This window comes from Gobius niger, assembly GCF_951799975.1.
Source record: "Gobius niger genome assembly, contig: SCAFFOLD_127, whole genome shotgun sequence".
Classification (NCBI taxonomy): Eukaryota; Metazoa; Chordata; class Actinopteri; order Gobiiformes; family Gobiidae; genus Gobius; species Gobius niger.
The window spans coordinates 15,001-34,232 of record NW_027639154.1 but is presented as its reverse complement, the minus strand read 5'-3'; the positions used below and the strand labels follow the sequence as shown (position 1 = coordinate 34,232).

Below are 19,232 nucleotides of genomic sequence, written 5' to 3'. Positions count from 1 at the left end.
CCTGAACGATGAAAGATGTGACATTTCTTTTTGCTTTTATTTTTCCAATACCAGAAGTTGTTCCTAAACCTTTTTCTCGATTCCAGACTGGTTTGGTTTAACGGTACCCAGTCCTCACCTGTAGCTCTCCAGTCCAGACGAAGACTCCTCCCTCAGTCGCTCCTTCAGCTCTCGAAGCCTCTGCAGGAGCCTGTGTCCCTCTGCCCCCTGGTGGTCAGGCGGCTCCATCGCACTCAGCTGTTTCTCCAGGACACAGAGCTCTTCAAACAGACGCTCCTCAGCGAGATCCTCCTCTGCAAACACACCTCACACGTCACACTACTGCCCCACATGCCCTCCCACTGTTTTTAATGCAGGCTAGCTGATACCATAGACTTGCACTAGCCTCGAAAGCGCCACGAAACTCAAATACAAGAACTGTATGAATTACAAAAATCCAGAAATCCTGAATCCGAGAAATAAAGTAAATAACGTAAATGGAGAAAGTGTAAGGCTGTGGTTTGGGCAGTAATATCCAAACCCAGAAGAAAGTTTGTGCAGATTAATTAGTTTCAGATGAAAACGCGCTGTGCCGTGGCGGCGAAGGCGGCGAAGGCGGCGAAGGCGGCGAAGGCGGCGACCGCGGGATCTGCTTTAACACGTTTAATGAGGCGAGAGCGTCACAGTTCAGGAGGAAAAGATCAGTTTGAAGAGTCACAACCAAACATTAACTCACCAACTAACGACCACGGACATTTAGATACTGAGCTTCATCTCTGTTTCACCTCTGACCCCCTGGCTTTACCCAAATCTAAAAGGGCTGATTTGAAAGCTAAGACTGATCTAAGCTTCTTCCTTGTCATGACTGTCGTTTCTGTTTCGTATTTGACATGTTTTGATCACAGTTACATTACACTAAAAAAAACACAATAAAGGCAAAGAAAACGGGACAAAAACAAGGAAGACGTTTCGGGGAATTTTGTCGGTCTTAGCTTTCAAATGAGACGTGACTCCGGCCTGCAGGCTGTTTTAGATTTGGGTAAAGCTCAACTGGAGAAAAAGACAGATCCGTGTGTTTCCAACATAAGAGGTTTACCGTCAGATTCCACATCCTCGTGTTCGCCTCGACCCCCGCAGCAAATGCTTTTCTATTTTAACACGTTTTTCACACTTCCTCTGCAGTGGGCCCCCGCCCACTGCCCCCCCCCCCCCCCCCCCCCCATAAAAATACAGAGAAACTCTATGTTCAGAACAACACACGGGGTTTCAAATGTATGTGTCTCCCCTCCTCTCCTCTCCCCTCCCCTCTCCATTTCCCTCCTCTCTCTCTCCTCTCCCCTCCCCTCCCCTCCCCTCCCCTTTCCTCTCCTCTCCTCTCCTCTCCTCTCCTCTCCTCTCCCCTCCTCTCCCCTCCATTTCCCTCCTCCTCTCCATTTCCCTCCCCTCCTCTCCCCTCCCCTCTCCTCTCCTCTCCTCCCCTCTCCCCTCCATTTCCCTCTCCTCTCCTCTCCCCTCTCCTCTCTCCTCTCCTCTCCTCTCCTCTCCTCCCCTCTCCCCTCCATTTCCCTCCTCTCCTCCCCTCTCCCCTCTCCTCTCTCCTCTCCTCTCCTCTCCTCTCCCCTCTCCCCTCTCCTCTCTCCTCTCCTCTCCTCTCCTCTCCCCTCTCCCCTCTCCCCTCTCCTCTCTCCTCTCCTGTCCTCTCCTCTCCCCTCCCCTCCTCTGCTCCATCCACATGGTCCCCACGCAAACCTGCGCCCATGAATCTGAGGGTTAAACCCGGCTCCTCCTGAAAACAGACTCACCGGGCGGTGGAGTCTGAGCTGCTGTGAGGCTCCTCTGAGACACCAGCTCCTCCAGCTCCAACACCACTGAACACAGCTCGTCCTGCAGCGCCTCCTGCAGCGCCCCCTGCTGTCTGGGGGGGATCCTGGACTCTTCAGCGAGCTTCAGGAGACCCTGCACCAGCCTGGACACTTTCTGCAAAACCAAAAGCTCTGTTTTCATCTTCCACAAACGACACATGAGAAAAAGGAGTTTTTGGGTCATTTCGTGGTGATCGTGCCTTAGAAGTAAACATGACCAAAGAGGATCTTCTAAAGTGAAGCAGCAGGTCTGAAGCTCCGTGTGAAGAAAACAGATCGTGACTTTAAATGAGGAGCAGATTCTCATTTCCTCTGCAGCGCGAGGGAAATGGCTCCTTCTGCCGAGGACGCGCCGGAGACGTATCAAAGCCAGGTCAGGTCTGGCCTTTCCCCGGGAGACGAGAAGAAGCAAATATGTGTAAAATGTATCTGACGAGGAGAAAGAAAGGCTGAGGAAAACCTGGGGTGACTTTGAAGAACTTTCTTTAATGAAAGGGACAGGACGAGTGGCAGACCTGAGGAGGACCGGCCCGACCCCAGCCCGGATCCTCTTTAAAGCAGTTTCATTTCACACACGACACCTCCCCTTTAAGAGCACTGTGCTCGTATCACACACAGCACAAATGAGCGGCTGTGGAGTTTGACTACTTTTCATGTCAGCGTTTGCACATGGACAGCAGCGCGTCGCCGCTTCCCTGGCTGCATTATCGGACCACCCCCCCACTCCCAATCGCAGGATCAATAGTGGAATTCACCCCCATCCCGTGGGAATCCCCACAGATCGTCATCAAGACGCTTTAGTCAACAGGGCTTGGGTGTTTTTGAGAAATGAAGCACCTCAGTGATGCGCTCCACAGAGTCCCGGCGAGGTCTGGGTCCACAGCAGCAGGTCCTGGGTCCACAGCAGCAGGTCCTGGGTCCACAGCAGCAGGTCCTGGGTCCACAGCAGCAGGTCCTGGGTCCACAGCAGCAGGTCCTGGGTCCACAGCAGCAGGTCCTGGGTCCACAGCTGCAGCAGGTTGTGGGGCGGGGCCTGGAGAACCTGAAGAGGCTGACGATGAGGATGTTGACGGGGAACATGATCAGGGATGACTGGACGCCCACCATGAACTGCTGGAAGGTGAACTCAAAGTGTCCTGAGGAAATGAAACAAGTCTCGTTTATGAACCGCTGCAGGACACCAGCGCAGGACGAAGCCCCGGGAACCTACGAGTCCTGACACTCCCCTGAACCCGCTCTGGCCCAGCTCTTACCCAGGTCCATGACCTGCTCGGCCGGGTCGCTGGGGATGCCGTAGAACATGATGGAGGTCAGCATGGTGCAGAGGAGGAGCGAGAAGCAGCAGGAGATCCTCTGGACTCTGGTGAAGGTGGAGGAGGGAGGACGGGTCACCACTGAGAACCAGAGGTGTCCGTCACTGAAGTCCCGCGTGGTCTTCGTCCAGAACAGGTTACTGCAGAGAGAGGAGTGAACATCAGGAGAACTAAACCTGTGACCAAACCTGCAGATCTCCGGGTCGTTCACCTGAACCTCCGCAGATCCTCCTCGCTGGCCACGGGAAACAGTTGGTTGGATCCTTCTCCAAAGTCCAGCCCCATCCAGGAGTTACAGAGAACATGGACCTTAGTCCCGCTCTGAAGGTCCTGCACCGTCAGCGAGCTCACGAACCTGCGGCACAAGGAACTCACCAGTTGGGCCTCTCTCCCCCTCTCTCTCCCCTCTCTCCTCCCCTCTCCTCACCAGTTGGGCCTCTCTCCTCCCCTCTCCTCACCAGTTGGGCCTCTCTCCTCCCCTCTCCTCACTAGTTGGGCCTCTCTCCTCCCCTCTCCTCCCCAGTTGGGCCTCTCTCCTCCCCTCTCCTCCCCAGTTGGGCCTCTCCCCCTCTCTCCTCTCCTCTCCTCACCAGTTGGGCCTCTCTCCTCCCCTCTTCTCACCAGTTGGGCCTCTCTCCTCCGTTGTTGAGCCACAGCCTGACGGCCTGCAGCTCTCCGAGGCTGGAGGACGTCTTCAGGATGAACATGTCCACGGCTCCTCTCTCGAACAGCTGCTTCTTGGAGTCAGAGAGGTGATGAGGAGCGCTGTGGCCTTCAGAGCCCATCAGCACCGCCGTGACCTACAGGAGAACCAGAGATCATCAGGAGAACCTTCAGGAGAACCGTCATGTCCCGGCTTCTGTTGTACATGTTTTCCCTGTGGCTCCTGTTGTCCATGTTTTACCTGTGGCTCCTGTTGTACATGTTTTCCCTGTGGCTTCTGTTGTACATGTTTTACCTGTGCTGTAGTCCCGGCTCCTCTGCGGTGACCGGTGCTCACGGTCAGTAAATACTGGAACTGATGCGACGGTTCGTTATCAGCCAAAACCGTCACTTTGACCTGAAACAGAAAACGGCCACGTTCAAAGCCTTGTGGGCAAGACGGGCACTGACTAGGCATGGGTTTACCCGGGCACATGGGTCTGTCGTGGGTCAAGTGGGCCCCATGTTGTTTAACAAACACAGGTAGTGTCTGTATCTGACCTTGGTAGTGTCTGTATCTGACCTTGGTAGTGTCTGTATCTGACCTTGGTAGTGTCTGTATCTGACCTTGGTAGTGTCTGTATCTGACCTTGGTAGTGTCTGTATCTGACCTTGGTAGTGTCTGTATCTGACCTTGGTAGTGTCTGTATCTGACCTTGGTAGTGTCTGTATCTGACCTCGGTAGTGTCTGTATCTTGCCTTGGTAGTGTCTGTATCTGACCTCGGTAGTGTCTGTACCTGACCTTGGTAGTGTCTGTATCTGACCTTGGTAGTGTCTGTATCTGACCTTGGTAGTGTCTGTATCTGACCTTGGTAGTGTCTGTATCTGACCTCGGTAGTGTCTGTATCTTGCCTTGGTAGTGTCTGTATCTGACCTTGGTAGTGTCTGTATCTGACCTCAGTAGTGTCTGAATCTGACCTCGGTAGTGTCTGAATCTGACCTTGGTAGTGTCTGTATCTGACCTCGGTAGTGTCTGTATCTGACCTTGGTAGTGTCTGTATCTGACCTTGGTAGTGTCTGTGTCTGACCTTGGTAGTGTCTGTATCTGACCTTGGTAGTGTCTGTATCTGACCTTGGTAGTGTCTGTATCTGACCTCGGTAGTGTCTGTATCTGGCCTTGGTAGTGTCTGTATCTGACCTTGGTAGTGTCTGTATCTGGCCTTGGTAGTGTCTGTATCTGACCTCGGTAGTGTCTGTATCTGGCCTTGGTAGTGTCTGTATCTGACCTTGGTAGTGTCTGTATCTGACCTCGGTAGTGTCTGTATCTGACCTTGGTAGTGTCTGTATCTGACCTTGGTAGTGTCTGTATCTGACCTTGGTAGTGTCTGTATCTGACCTTGATAGTGTCTCTATCTGACCTTGGTAATGTCTGTATCTGACCTTGGTAGTGTCTGTATCTGACCTTGGTAGTGTCTGTATCTGATCTTGGTAGTGTCTGTATCTGAACTCGGTAGTGTCTGAATCTGACCTTGGTAGTGTCTGTATCTGACCTTGGTGGTGTCTGTCTCTGACCTTGGTAGTGTCTGTATCTGACCTTGGTAGTGTCTGTATCTGACCTTGGTGGTGTCTGTCTCTGACCTTGGTAGTGTCGGTATCTGACCTTGGTAGTGTCTGTATCTGACCTTGGTGGTGTCTGTCTCTGACCTTGGTAGTGTCTGTATCTGACCTTGGTAGTGTCTGTATCTGACCTTGGTGGTGTCTGTCTCTGACCTTGGTAGTGTCTGTATCTGACCTTGGTAGTGTCTGTATCTGACCTTGGTGGTGTCTGTCTCTGACCTTGGTAGTGTCGGTATCTGACCTTGGTAGTGTCTGTATCTGACCTTGGTGGTGTCTGTCTCTGACCTTGGTAGTGTCTGTATCTGACCTTGGTAGTGTCTGTATCTGACCTTGGTAGTGTCTGTGTCTGACCTTGGTAGTGTCTGTATCTGACCTTGGTAGTGTCTGTATCTGGCCTTGGTAGTGTCTGTATCTGGCCTTGGTAGTGTTTGTATCTGGCCTTGGTAGTGTCTGTATCTGACCTTGGTAGTGTCTGTATCTGGCCTTGGTAGTGTCTGTATCTGACCTTGGTAGTGTCTGTATCTGGCCTTGGTAGTGTCTGTATCTGGCCTTGGTAGTGTCTGTATCTGACCTTGGTAGTGTCTGTATCTGACCTTCGTAGTGTCTGTATCTGACCTTGGTAGTGTCTGTGTCTGGCCTTGGTAGTGTCTGTATCTGACCTTCGTAGTGTCTGTATCTGACCTTGGTAGTGTCTGTATCTGACCTTGGTAGTGTCTGTATCTGACCTTCGTAGTGTCTGTATCTGACCTTGGTAGTGTCTGTGTCTGGCCTTGGTAGTGTCTGTATCTGACCTTGGTAGTGTCTGTATCTGACCTTGGTAGTGTCTGTGTCTGGCCTTGGTAGTGTCTGTGTCTGGCCTTGGTAGTGTCTGTATCTGGCCTGGGTAGTGTCTGTATCTGGCCTTGGTAGTGTCTGTATCTGACCTTGGTAGTGTCTGTATCTGACCTTGGTAGTGTCTGTATCTGACCTTGGTAGTGTCTGTATCTGACCTTGGTAGTGTCTGTATCTGACCTTGGTAGTGTCTGTGTCTGACCTTGGTAGTGTCTGTATCTGACCTTGGTAGTGTCTGTATCTGGCCTTGGTAGTGTCTGTATCTGACCTTGGTAGTGTCTGTATCTGACCTTGGTAGTGTCTGTATCTGACCTTGGTAGTGTCTGTATCTGACCTTGGTGGTGTCTGTCTCTGACCTTGGTAGTAGTGTCTGTATCTGACCTTGGTAGTGTCTGTATCTGACCTTGGTGGTGTCTGTCTCTGACCTTGGTAGTGTCTGTATCTGGCCTGGGTAGTGTCTGTATCTGGCCTTGGTAGTGTCTGTATCTGGCCTTGGTAGTGTCTGTATCTGACATTGGTAGTGTCTGTATCTGACCTTGGTAGTGTCTGTATCTGACCTTGGTAGTAGTGTCTGTATCTGACCTTGGTAGTGTCTGTATCTGACCTTGGTGGTGTCTGTCTCTGACCTTGGTAGTGTCTGTGTCTGACCTTGGTAGTGTCTGTATCTGACCTTGGTAGTGTCTGTATCTGACCTTGGTAGTGTCTGTATCTGACCTTGGTAGTGTCTGTATCTGGCCTTGGTAGTGTCTGTATCTGACCTCGGTAGTGTCTGTATCTGACCTTGGTAGTGTCTGTATCTGACCTTGGTAGTGTCTGTATCTGACCTTGGTAGTGTCTGTATCTGACCTTGGTAGTGTCTGTATCTGACCTTGGTAATGTCTGTGTATGACATTGGTAGTGTCTGTATCTTACCTTGGTAGTGTCTGTATCTGACCTTGGTAGTGTCTGTATCTGACCTTGGTAGTGTCTGTATCTGGCCTTGTTAATGTCTGTGTATGACATTGGTAGTGTCTGTATCTGACCTTGGTAGTGTCTGTATCTGACCTTGGTAGTGTCTGTATCTGACCTTGGTAATGTCTGTGTATGACATTGGTAGTGTCTGTATCTGACCTTGGTAGTGTCTGTATCTGACCTTGGTAGTGTCTGTATCTGACCTTTATAGTATCTGTATCTGACCTTGGTAGTGTCTGTATCTGACCTTTATAGTATCTGTATCTGACCTTGGTAGTGTCTGTATCTGACCTTTATAGTATCTGTATCTGACCTTGGTAGTGTCTGTATCTGACCTTTATAGTATCTGTATCTGACCTTGGTAGTGTCTGTATCTGACCTTGGTAGTGTCTGTATCTGACCTTGGTAGTGTCTGTATCTGACCTTTATAGTATCTGTATCTGACCTTGGTAGTGTCTGTATCTGACCTTTATAGTATCTGTATCTGACCTTGGTAGTGTCTGTATCTTACCTTTATAGTATCTGTATCTGGCCTTGGTAGTGTCTGTATCTGACCTTTATAGTATCTGTATCTGGCCTTGGTAGTGTCTGTATCTGACCTTGGTAGTGTCTGTATCTGACCTTGGTAGTGTCTGTATCTGACCTTGGTAGTGTCTGTATCTGACCTTGGTAATGTCTGTGTATGACATTGGTAGTGTCTGTATCTTACCTTGGTAGTGTCTGTATCCGACCTTGGTAGTGTCTGTATCTGGCCTTGGTAGTGTCTGTATCTGACCTTGGTAGTGTCTGTATCTGACCTTGGTAGTGTCTGTATCTGACCTTGGTAGTGTCTGTATCTGACCTTGGTAGTGTCTGTATCTGACCTTGGTAGTGTCTGTATCTGACCTCGGTAATGTCTGTGTATGACATTGGTAGTGTCTGTATCTGGCCTTGGTAGTGTCTGTATCTGGCCTTGGTAGTGTCTGTATCTGACCTTGGTAGTGTCTGTATCTTACCTTGGTAGTGTCTGTATCTGACCTTGGTAGTGTCTGTATCTGACCTTGGTAGTGTCTGTATCTGGCCTTGGTAGTGTCTGTATCTGACCTTGGTAGTGTCTGTATCTGACCTTGGCGGTGTCCTGGAGGTCCTTGCGCCGCGCCCAGATGAGTACCAGGATGTAGGCGAGGAACAGCGCCCCCACCAGGCAGACCACCACCGGGTTCTCGGTGAAAGAGCCGAACAGCTCCGCTGAGCGCGACGGGTCCACCAGGTTTGGAGTCACGAAGAACGAGCCGCCGAAGACGGTCAGGTGGTCACAGAGACACTGGGTCACAGAGGAGGAGGTCCGCGGTCCCACCTACAACATGTACAATAGGTGAACGTATGAGACGAGACGCTGCTGTAGAAACAGGAAACCATTAGAGTATAGAGAGGTACCAATGTGACCTTTCTGCAGTAGACGACTCACCCTGCAGCCCGCGGTGCTCCACTCTCCTCCGCCCTCGTCCCAGTACTTGCAGCCCGTGGCGACCGGGCGGATGGACAGGGTGGCGTTGATGGACTTGACCCCGGGACCCACCAGGGGGCGCACCAGCAGGAAGAGCGGCCCCGAGCTTCCCTTCAGGGCAGAGGAGTCCAGGACCCAGGTGTATCTGTCCTCTGAGGAGAACAATCAGCACTCAAATCGCCTTCATTAAGACCCCAGAGTCAGAGGGAACTCACCCACGGAGTCTCCGGGGCGGGGCATCTGCGTCATGGCCAGGTGGGCGGAGTCTGAGGGGTGGGTGTGGCCCAGGTAGATTTTAAACGGCAGCGGGTCTTCAGACGGGACCATCTGGGAACGGGAAACAAACAGATTTACCAAAGTCAAACACGCCTCATCACGGGCACAGAGAACATACGTGTTTATTTCAGCTCATGTTAATTAATTAATACATACGTTTAGAACAAGGAATTACTGAAATGTCCATGTTTTTAAGTCGGTTTCAGTGACATCATGTGGTTTTCAGTATTATCCTTTATGGCCTCAATATGTGGAAAATCAAATGTTATTGTGACAGGCCTAGTTTAGGCGAGGGAACCCAGGGTGCTGAGGGTGCTCTGCAGCATCCCCTGCTGGAGAGTGCGTCCATTGCTGGCAATAGCAAAACAACAAGGAAATAAGCACAGACAAGATAAAGAAAAGAGACGAGTGAAGATCCAAGTCCCATCACTAAAGCTCTGACCATCACATTAACATGACTTTTTATATCTGTATTTCAGCTCAGTAGTTACAGGGTTCGTACAGATTTTCTCTGGAGGTTTTCCATGACTTTTCCATGACTTTTCCATGACCCTGAACAACATTTCCAGGACCCCAGTGCCGTCATTTTTTAAGATTAGGCCGACTGTAGTCGAGTCCAGAATACTAGAGAAAGATCAGTGATACTGAGACCATGACCAGAGCTCCTCCTGACTGGGCGGCAAACTCTGGCTTTTTGAAAAAGGTGACAGCAGGCGTGTGCACGCTCCTGTGCACGCTCCTGTGTGCACGCTCCTGTGTGCACGCTCCTGTGCGCACGCTCCCGTGCGCGCACGCTCCTGTGCACGTGCCATAGAGCAACACTGAGCAGAAAGAATTGGTGAATCATGGGAATTGATAACAGTGTCTCACACATTACAGTCTGATATATCATTATGAATCACTTTCTATAATGTGCTTCTCATGAATTGTGTGTCTGACAGATGTGACAATGTCAGATACATTAAAGTGGGGGCTAGTATAAGGTTTGGTTGGATTATTATTATTTTTTTAACTATTTATCTGCATTTTTTAAATTCTTCTTAACACTAAACAGAAAAACAAAAACAAAGAAGGAGAAAACAGCAGCAAAACAAATAAATAAATAGTTAAATCAACAATGTAAAATAAAAAATAAAAAAAAACAAATAAAAAATAAAATAATAATAATAAGATAATAAAATTCTTAATTTGTGTCAGCAGTGTGAGTTTTGCGACCTCCTGTATAAGCAGATATTACACACATATAAGTTTCTACACATGTATATATATATACACACATTCCCACTATTTTTTGTTTTATGCAACAAAACACGAGTACGTTATATCTTCACATAGATTATTATTATTTTGTCATTGTTTAAGTTTAGCGCCCTGTTCATTTAGATTAGTTTTTTATGAAACTCCAGTTGATTTCATGATTTTTACTTTATTTTTTATCTTACTTTATTTCTTTATATATTAATTTAGCTTAAGCTACATCAATTATCTATATTATATTATGAAGTCTGAGTAAGTCTAAGTCTCCAGCATAATTATTTTTCCTTATTTTTTCTTACTTGCCAGAATGAACCCTGCTGAGCATCATCAACCATGTTTAAATACTTATGGGGGGGGATCCAATAATTGTTCACATCTTATTTTCAGTCCATATCAATACATGTTATTGCCAGTCATGTCCAAAATAGTCTTCAAGGGGAGACCAGTCGTTTACGGAATTGTCCAAAGTTCCATCCAGTGCATGATGTAATCTTTCGTACGGTCACAATGTCAAGAGTTTCTCACGCCAAAGCGATAAAGCAGAGAGAGTTCTTTAATCCAGACTTGTTTGAAGAGGCGAGCGGCGAACAACATTATGAGCATTGGTTTTGTTTCCGGCTCGCAGTTGTTTACACAAAGAACACACAATATCGGGTCAAGTGGCACTTTAATCCCAAAGAATTCAATTTCCTGAACAACCGAAGACAAGAATGAGGCGATGAAAGGACAGGTCCACATTAAGTGGAAATAAGTTCCTGTGTCCTTTTTACATTTCAGACAGAATGTTGTACGTGTGTCATATTTACTCTGAATGAAAGGAGTCACATGCATAATGATCTTATATTCATGTGAGTTGTTTGATTTAGTCATTTGTCTTGCATGGTCTAATACTTTGCTCCATGTCTGGTCTTCCAGTTGAAAGTCAAGTTCCCAGTTTTGTTTAATACTTATTAAACCTTTGCTATTTGCTGTAATTTGATCATAGATGTGTGTCGTGATTTTACTTTTCAATGCAGCTGCCTTTAATAAGATGCTATCGAGCACATTTGTTTTTCCACCTTGTTTGTTGTATTCAATCGAACTAAGGGAGCTTCTCATTTGTAAATATCGAAAGAAGTGGGTTTGAGAAATATTAAACTCGTGTTTTAATTGTTGAAAAGACTTAAGAGCATTGTCTGCATAAACATCTAATATTCTTACGACACCAGCTTCTCTCCACTCATTAAAACCAGCATCAGCACAGGTATGTCTGAAATCTGGATTATTCGCAACGGGAGCCAAGAATGAATATCTATCAAGCCCTAAATATTCACGAACAGCACTGAGAGATCTACAAAAAATTTCCAATATATAGTTCTTCTTAATCTTGGTATATATTTTTGTGAGACACAGAAACGGAAGGTGTTCTAATTGAACCCTATCTAATCCTACACCTTCTAAATCCGGAAAGCAGGATTGGCTTTTTTTGAGGGGGAGGAGCCCGTCCACCTTTGATTGTTTTGTACAGACGTATTTATGTGGAGATTAGTTTCCTGTTCAGAGGAGAGGGAGAGAACAAGGGAAAACTCTCTTCATGCCGTTTGTTCCTTGTCCTACACGTGATGAATAAACATGACCTGGACTTGATGGACAGCTCTGTGGATGTGAAGCTTCTATGGGACTAACTTTGCTGCTTCAGTTCACACCACTGAGTGAACATCTGTGAAGAAGACGAGGAGGAGGAAGAGTCTGTACCTTAATGACCAGCGAGCTCTCTGCCGACGGCAGGTGGAGGACGGTGGTGCTGAAGTTACTCAGGTCCAACTCTGTGGAGCTGAGTTCGTCTGAGACAGGGTTCGGTAAAAAGATCTGAGAGAGGAACACAAACACTTTCCTTCAGACGTTTCTACGATCATCTCCTCGACTCCTGAGCTCCTGCAACGCTTTGGAGGTCACACCTGTATCTCCTCTGGCTTTAGGAGGTCATACCTGTGTCTCCTCAGGCTTTAGGAGGTCATACCTGTATCTCCTCTGGCTTTAGGAGGTCATACCTGTGTCTCCTCAGGCTTTAGGAGGTCATACCTGTATCTCCTCTGGCTTTAGGAGGTCATACCTGTATCTCCTCTGGCTTTAGGAGGTCATACCTGTATCTCCTCAGGCTGTAGGAGGTCATACCTGTGTCTCCTATGGCTTTAGGAGGTCATACCTGTATCTCCTCAGGCTGTAGGAGGTCATACCTGTATCTCCTCAGGCTGTAGGAGGTCATACCTGTGTCTCCTATGGCTTTAGGAGGTCATACCTGTGTCTCCTCAGGCTTTAGGAGGTCATACCTGTGTCTCCTATGGCTTTAGGAGGTCATACCTGTATCTCCTCAGGCTTTAGGAGGTCATACCTGTATCTCCTCAGGCTTTAGGAGGTCATACCTGTATCTCCTCAGGCTTTAGGAGGTCATACCTGTATCTCCTCAGGCTTTAGGAGGTCATACCTGTATCTCCTCAGGCTGTAGGAGGTCATACCTGTATCTCCTCGGGCTTTAGGAGGTCATACCTGTATCTCCTCAGACTGTAGGAGGTCATACCTGTATCTCCTCAGGCTGTAGGAGGTCATACCTGTGTCTCCTATGGCTTTAGGAGGTCATACCTGTATCTCCTCAGACTTTAGGAGGTCATACCTGTATCTCCTCAGACTGTAGGAGGTCATACCTGTATCTCCTCAGGCTGTAGGAGGTCACACCTGTATCTCCTCAGGCTGTAGGAGGTCACACCTGTATCTCCTCAGACTTTAGGAGGTCATACCTGTATCTCCTCAGGCTTTAGGAGGTCATACCTGTATCTCCTCAGGCTGTAGGAGGTCATACCTGTATCTCCTCAGGCTGTAGGAGGTCACACCTGTATCTCCTCAGACTTTAGGAGGTCATACCTGTATCTCTTCTGGCTTTAGGAGGTCATACCTGTATCTCCTCAGGCTGTAGGAGGTCATTCCTGTATCTCCTCAGGCTGTAGGAGGTCACACCTGTATCTCCTCAGGCTTTAGGAGGTCATACCTGTATCTCCACAGACTTTAGGAGGTCAAACCTGTATCTCCTCAGGCTTTAGGAGGTCATACCTGTATCTCCTCAGGCTTCAGGAGGTCATACCTGTGTCTCCTCAGGCTGTAGGAGGTCATACCTGTATCTCCTCAGGCTTTAAGAGGTCAGACCTGTATCTCCTCAGGCTGTAGGAGGTCATACCTGTATCTCCTCAGGCTTTAGGAGGTCATACCTGTGTCTCCTCAGGCTTTAGGAGGTCATACCTGTATCTCCTCAGGCTGTAGGAGGTCATACCTGTATCTCCTCAGGCTGTAGGAGGTCATACCTGTATCTCCTCGGGCTTTAGGAGGTCATACCTGTATCTCCTCAGGCTGTAGGAGGTCATACCTGTATCTCCTCAGGCTGTAGGAGGTCATACCTGTATCTCCTCAGGCTGTAGGAGGTCATACCTGTATCTCCTCAGGCTGTAGGAGGTCATACCTGTATCTCCTCAGGCTGTAGGAGGTCATACCTGTATCTCCTCAGGCTGTAGGAGGTCATACCTGTATCTCCTCAGGCTGTAGGAGGTCATACCTGTATCTCCTCAGGCTTTAGGAGGTCATACCTGTATCTCCTCAGGCTGTAGGAGGTCATACCTGTATCTCCTCAGGCTGTAGGAGGTCATACCTGTATCTCCTCAGGCTGTAGGAGGTCATACCTGTATCTCCTCAGGCTGTAGGAGGTCATACCTGTATCTCCTCAGGCTTTAGGAGGTCACACCTGTGTCTCCTCAGGCTTTAGGAGGTCATACCTGTATCTCCTCAGGCTTTAGGAGGTCATACCTGTATCTCCTCGGGCTTTAGGAGGTCATACCTGTGTCTCCTCAGGCTTTAGGAGGTCATACCTGTATCTCCTCAGGCTTTAGGAGGTCATACCTGTGTCTCCTCAGGCTGTAGGAGGTCATACCTGTATCTCCTCAGGCTTTAGGAGGTCATACCTGTATCTCCTCAGGCTTTAGGAGGTCATACCTGTATCTCCTCAGGCTTTAGGAGGTCATACCTGTATCTCCTCGGGCTTTAGGAGGTCATACCTGTGTCTCCTCAGGCTTTAGGAGGTCATACCTGTATCTCCTCGGGCTTTAGGAGGTCATACCTGTATCTCCTCAGGCTTTAGGAGGTCATACCTGTATCTCCTCAGGCTGTAGGAGGTCATACCTGTATCTCCTCAGGCTGTAGGAGGTCATACCTGTATCTCCTCAGGCTGTAGGAGGTCATACCTGTATCTCCTCAGGCTGTAGGAGGTCATACCTGTATCTCCTCAGGCTGTAGGAGGTCATACCTGTATCTCCTCAGGCTTTAGGAGGTCACACCTGTATCTCCTCAGGCTGTAGGAGGTCATACCTGTATCTCCTCAGGCTTTAGGAGGTCATACCTGTATCTCCTCAGGCTGTAGGAGGTCATACCTGTGTCTCCTCAGGCTGTAGGAGGTCATACCTGTATCTCCTCAGGCTTTAGGAGGTCATACCTGTATCTCCTCAGGCTGTAGGAGGTCATACCTGTATCTCCTCAGGCTTTAGGAGGTCATACCTGTATCTCCTCAGACTTTAGGAGGTCATACCTGTATCTCCTAAAGCTTTAAGAGGTCATACCTGTATCTCCTCAGGCTTTAGGAGGTCATACCTGTATCTCCTCAGGCTGTAGGAGGTCATACCTGTATCTCCTCGGGCTTTAGGAGGTCATACCTGTATCTCCTCAGGCTGTAGGAGGTCATACCTGTATCTCCTCAGGCTTTAGGAGGTCATACCTGTATCTCCTCAGGCTTTAGGAGGTCATACCTGTATCTCCTCAGGCTTTAGGAGGTCATACCTGTGTCTCCTCAGGCTGTAGGAGGTCATACCTGTGTCTCCTCAGGCTGTAGGAGGTCATACCTGTATCTCCTCGGGCAGGTCCTGCACGTGGAGGCTGGAGCCGTTGGTTTTGGTGAGTCGCAGCGACACGACGGGAGCAGAGATGTTTCCTCTGGGGTTCCAGGAGAAAGGGTTCTTCTGCAGCGTCAGCATCTGGAATCAAACACCAATAATGAATCAGAAAGTCAGACTTGTCTGCGAAGCGTCTGTAGATGTTCTCTGCCTCTGAGCTGGAGCTCGTCTGTGGTCGTGATCTCAGAGAAACGGCTCTCACCCGCACGTCCACCTCCTTCTCCTTCTCAAACAGCTCCAGAGGAAGAGACTGGAGGTCGAACCAGGGACCGGAGCTGTTCGGGAGCGAGAACTGGGTCAGCAGCTGCTCTGGAGGGAGTCTGAGGAGAGAGGACATCAGAGAACATCAGGGAACATCAGAGAACATCAGGGAACATCAGGGAACATCAGGGAACATCACAGCTGCTCTGGAGGGAGTCTGAGGAGAGAGGACATCAGAGAACGTCAGAGAACATCAGGGAACATCACAGCTGCTCTGGAGGGAGTCTGAGGAGAGAGAACATCAGAGAACATCAGGGAACATCAGGGAACATCAGAGAACATCAGGGAACATCAGGGAACATCAGGGAACATCAGAGAACATCAGGGAACATCAGGGAACATCAGGGAACATCAGGGAACATCAGGGAACATCAGAGAACATCAGAGAACATCAGGGAACATCAGGGAACATCAGGGAACATCAGAGAACATCAGGGAACATCAGGGAACATCAGGGAACATCAGGGAACATCAGGGAACATCAGGGAACATCAGGGAACATCAGGGAACACTCTGCGTCTGCTGTGTCTGCTGTGTCTGCTCTGCTCAGTCTAATGAGGCCATGTGAAAAAAGACGATATGAAAATGGAGGAGCAGAACGTCGGCTTCGTAACAATCAGATAAAAAGCATAAATGTATTTTTGCAGCTGTCATATTTTTTCCTCTCGTGAACCCACTTCCATTCTCCCAGAGGAAAACACCAGATGAGGAGGCGTTTATGTGCAATTTTCCACTCTGCATTTGGCATTTACCATAATGATGAGACACATGAAGGCAGCACGAGGAGAGAGACGTCTCAGAACATCACGGACACGAAGGGTTAGAGCCAAACATCAGTGGAGATCGTGCTCGGTGAGTCACCTGTGTGAAGTCGGCCCCAGAGTGTCTGATTCAAAGGTCAGACCAGTGTGAACCCGCTCCCCATGAGCCAGTACAGTCTGGTCTCCTCGCTTTCACCTGTGTTTAACCACGAGGGAGGAGCGACCGCGGGAACATCAGCGTGTGTCCCTGACAGGTCGATGCTCGTTGTCATGGGAATAAGAACACGGACTGAACTAACTTTGGAGTAAATGCAGTCGAACTCAGGGGGGCCTCGGGTCGACCCACACGGCGCCGACATGTGAGAAAACAACGCCCTCGGAGACACTTCTCTCTGTGGCTAAGGAGCTCCATCGGGATGTTTGGTGAAAAGTAGGGACGCACCAATACCACTTATTCTAATACCGATACGAGTACTTTGATTTAAGCACTCGCCGATACCGAATACCGATACGAGTACGAGTACTTTGATTTAAGTACCGATACGAGTACAAGGCATTTTCTTCAACATTCTTTTTCCACAGCAGATTGGTTTGTATTTAGTTAATTTATTCATTTACATTTCCTTAAGTAAAGTCGGCGACACATTTAAGAGCAGTTATATTAGAATTGTGCTGATGCCATTTATTTATTTATTTTATTTTCATTCAATATCATTAATTTTTATGTCTCTGTCCATCACAGACAGAAAAGCCCATGTCCTAAAGCTCCCAGTGCCTGAGCTTTATTCATTTATGTGTTTTTATTTAACAATAGTATTGAGATGTTACTTAAATGGTCTCTTTTCGTCTTTACTTCAGCTCCTGTAGATTTTCTCGTGTGTTTGTAGTAATTTAGCGAGAAGCTACAGCGTTTTCATTGTTTTGCTGCAGCTCATTTTCCTCAATATAAACATGCTGTATGTCTTTAATGTGGATGGACTTTTTAATCGCTGGGTTGTGCATTATTGTGTTTACACTAAAGAATTCTCCAGTTTGTTGCTTCTTCTCTCCTCAGCTGAGAGGTCGCCTCGTAGCTGCGCCTCGTAGCTGCGCCTCGTAGCTGCGCTGGCCGCACGTTAAATGGTATCGGTTTCTGCTGTTGGGACCTCATGATTGAGTACGAGTATGAGTACAAGCCTGTGGTATCGGTGCATCCCTTTTGAAAAGCTTTTACTTTCCTAAAATGAAAGGATTGCAGCACAGTCTCTAAACTTTAGCTTCATAATAAAGAAAAATCTAAACAATTCACTTTAAATATTCACTGATCTACAAACTAGAGGTTAGGCTCCGCACGCCGCGGGTCCTTTCTGTTCCTGATCGGAGGTGAATCAGTGCTTCGAGCTTCACAGCGACATGTAACAAATACTTTAGGGCGAGTATTGAGTATCAGAGTCTCCTGCCCACACCAGTGTTAATTTTGACAACATATTTATTTTGTTTTAGTCTTTTGACTAAAGTGTAATTTAATTTTAGTCGAGATTTAGTCGAAAAAATCTTTTCAATTTTAGTCTAGTTTTAGTCGAGTAAAATTGCATGTCAATTTAGTCGACTAAATTTAAGACTAATTTAGTCAACTTTGCATTGATAATATTGATTCTAATCATGTTTAATGTTGTTCGTCTGCTTCATGTTTCTGCTCCACATGAACAAAGCTCAGAGCTGATCCTTTAAACATGATCTGAGGCTCTTTCAGACGCTCAATACAAGTGTGGATGATTTTAGTCTCTCCTTTTACTTTTTATTTAGTCTGATTTTAGTCGACTCAAATATCTGGACATTTTAGTCACAGTTTTAGTCTCATGAGAAACTTTTAATTTAGTTTTAGTCCAATTTTAGTCAAAAATATCACTTTGACTAAAATTAAGACTAAATATTTTAGTCAACGAAATTAACACTGGCCCACACTGGTCTTAACTCTGCACCAGGACTCCCACACTGGTCGTACCTGAGCACCAGGACGCCCACACTGGTCGTACCTCAGCACCAGGACTCCCACACTGGTCGTACCTGAGCACCAGGACGCCCACACTGGTCGTACCTCAGCACCAGGACTCCCACACTGGTCGTACCTGAGCACCAGGACTCCCACACTGGTCGTACCTGAGCACCAGGACTCCCACACTGGTCGTACCTGAGCACCAGGACTCCCACACTGGTCGTACCTCTGCACCAGGACTCCCACACTGGTCGTACCTGAGCACCAGGACTCCCACACTGGTCGTACCTGAGCACCAGGACGCCCACACTGGTCGTACCTCAGCACCAGGACTCCCACACTGGTCGTACCTGAGCACCAGGACTCCCACACTGGTCGTACCTCTGCACCAGGACGCCCACACTGGTCGTACCTCAGCACCAGGACTCCCACACTGGTCGTACCTGAGCACCAGGACTCCCACACTGGTCTTACCTCTGCACCAGGACTCCCACACTGGTCGTACCTGAGCACCAGGACTCCCACACTGGTCGTACCCTCTGCACCAGGACTCCCACACTGGTCTTAACTCTGCACCAGGACTCCCACACTGGTCGTACCTGAGCACCAGGACTCCCACACTGGTCGTACCTGAGCACCAGGACTCCCACACTGGTCGTACCTGAGCACCAGGACTCCCACACTGGTCGTACCTCTGCACCAGGACTCCCACACTGGTCTTACCTCTGCACCAGGACTCCCACACTGGTCCTACCTCTGCACCAGGACTCCCACACTGGTCGTACCTGAGCACCAGGACTCCCACACTGGTCGTACCTGAGCACCAGGACTCCCACACTGGTCGTACCTGAGCACCAGGACTCCCACACTGGTCGTACCTCTGCACCAGGACTCCCACACTGGTCGTACCTCTGCACCAGGACTCCCACACTGGTCTTACCTCTGCACCAGGACTCCCACACTGGTCGTACCTGAGCACCAGGACTCCCACACTGGTCGTACCTCTGCACTAGGACTCCCACACTGGTCCTACCTCTGCACCAGGACTCCCACACT

General features: G+C 48.5%; 1 protein-coding gene across 1 annotated transcript in view; it reads right to left on the bottom strand.

Moving 5' to 3' along the window:
* The window catches only part of LOC306982832 (polycystin-1-like protein 2), a gene marked incomplete at both ends in the record, with an annotated part of 43,129 nt that extends 27,613 nt beyond the window's left edge, over positions 1-15,516 (bottom strand). Inside the window, 13 exons of the mRNA XM_079583282.1 lie at positions 119-293; positions 1,782-1,956; positions 2,679-2,977; positions 3,095-3,294; positions 3,366-3,509; positions 3,776-3,954; positions 4,113-4,214; positions 8,302-8,532; positions 8,644-8,834; positions 8,898-9,009; positions 11,950-12,063; positions 15,129-15,260; positions 15,382-15,516. Coding sequence (XP_079439408.1) covers positions 119-293; positions 1,782-1,956; positions 2,679-2,977; positions 3,095-3,294; positions 3,366-3,509; positions 3,776-3,954; positions 4,113-4,214; positions 8,302-8,532; positions 8,644-8,834; positions 8,898-9,009; positions 11,950-12,063; positions 15,129-15,260; positions 15,382-15,516 — 2,189 coding nt within the window. The remainder of the gene's footprint in view (positions 1-118; positions 294-1,781; positions 1,957-2,678; positions 2,978-3,094; positions 3,295-3,365; positions 3,510-3,775; positions 3,955-4,112; positions 4,215-8,301; positions 8,533-8,643; positions 8,835-8,897; positions 9,010-11,949; positions 12,064-15,128; positions 15,261-15,381) is intronic.
* Between the last annotated feature and the right edge of the window lie 3,716 nt (positions 15,517-19,232).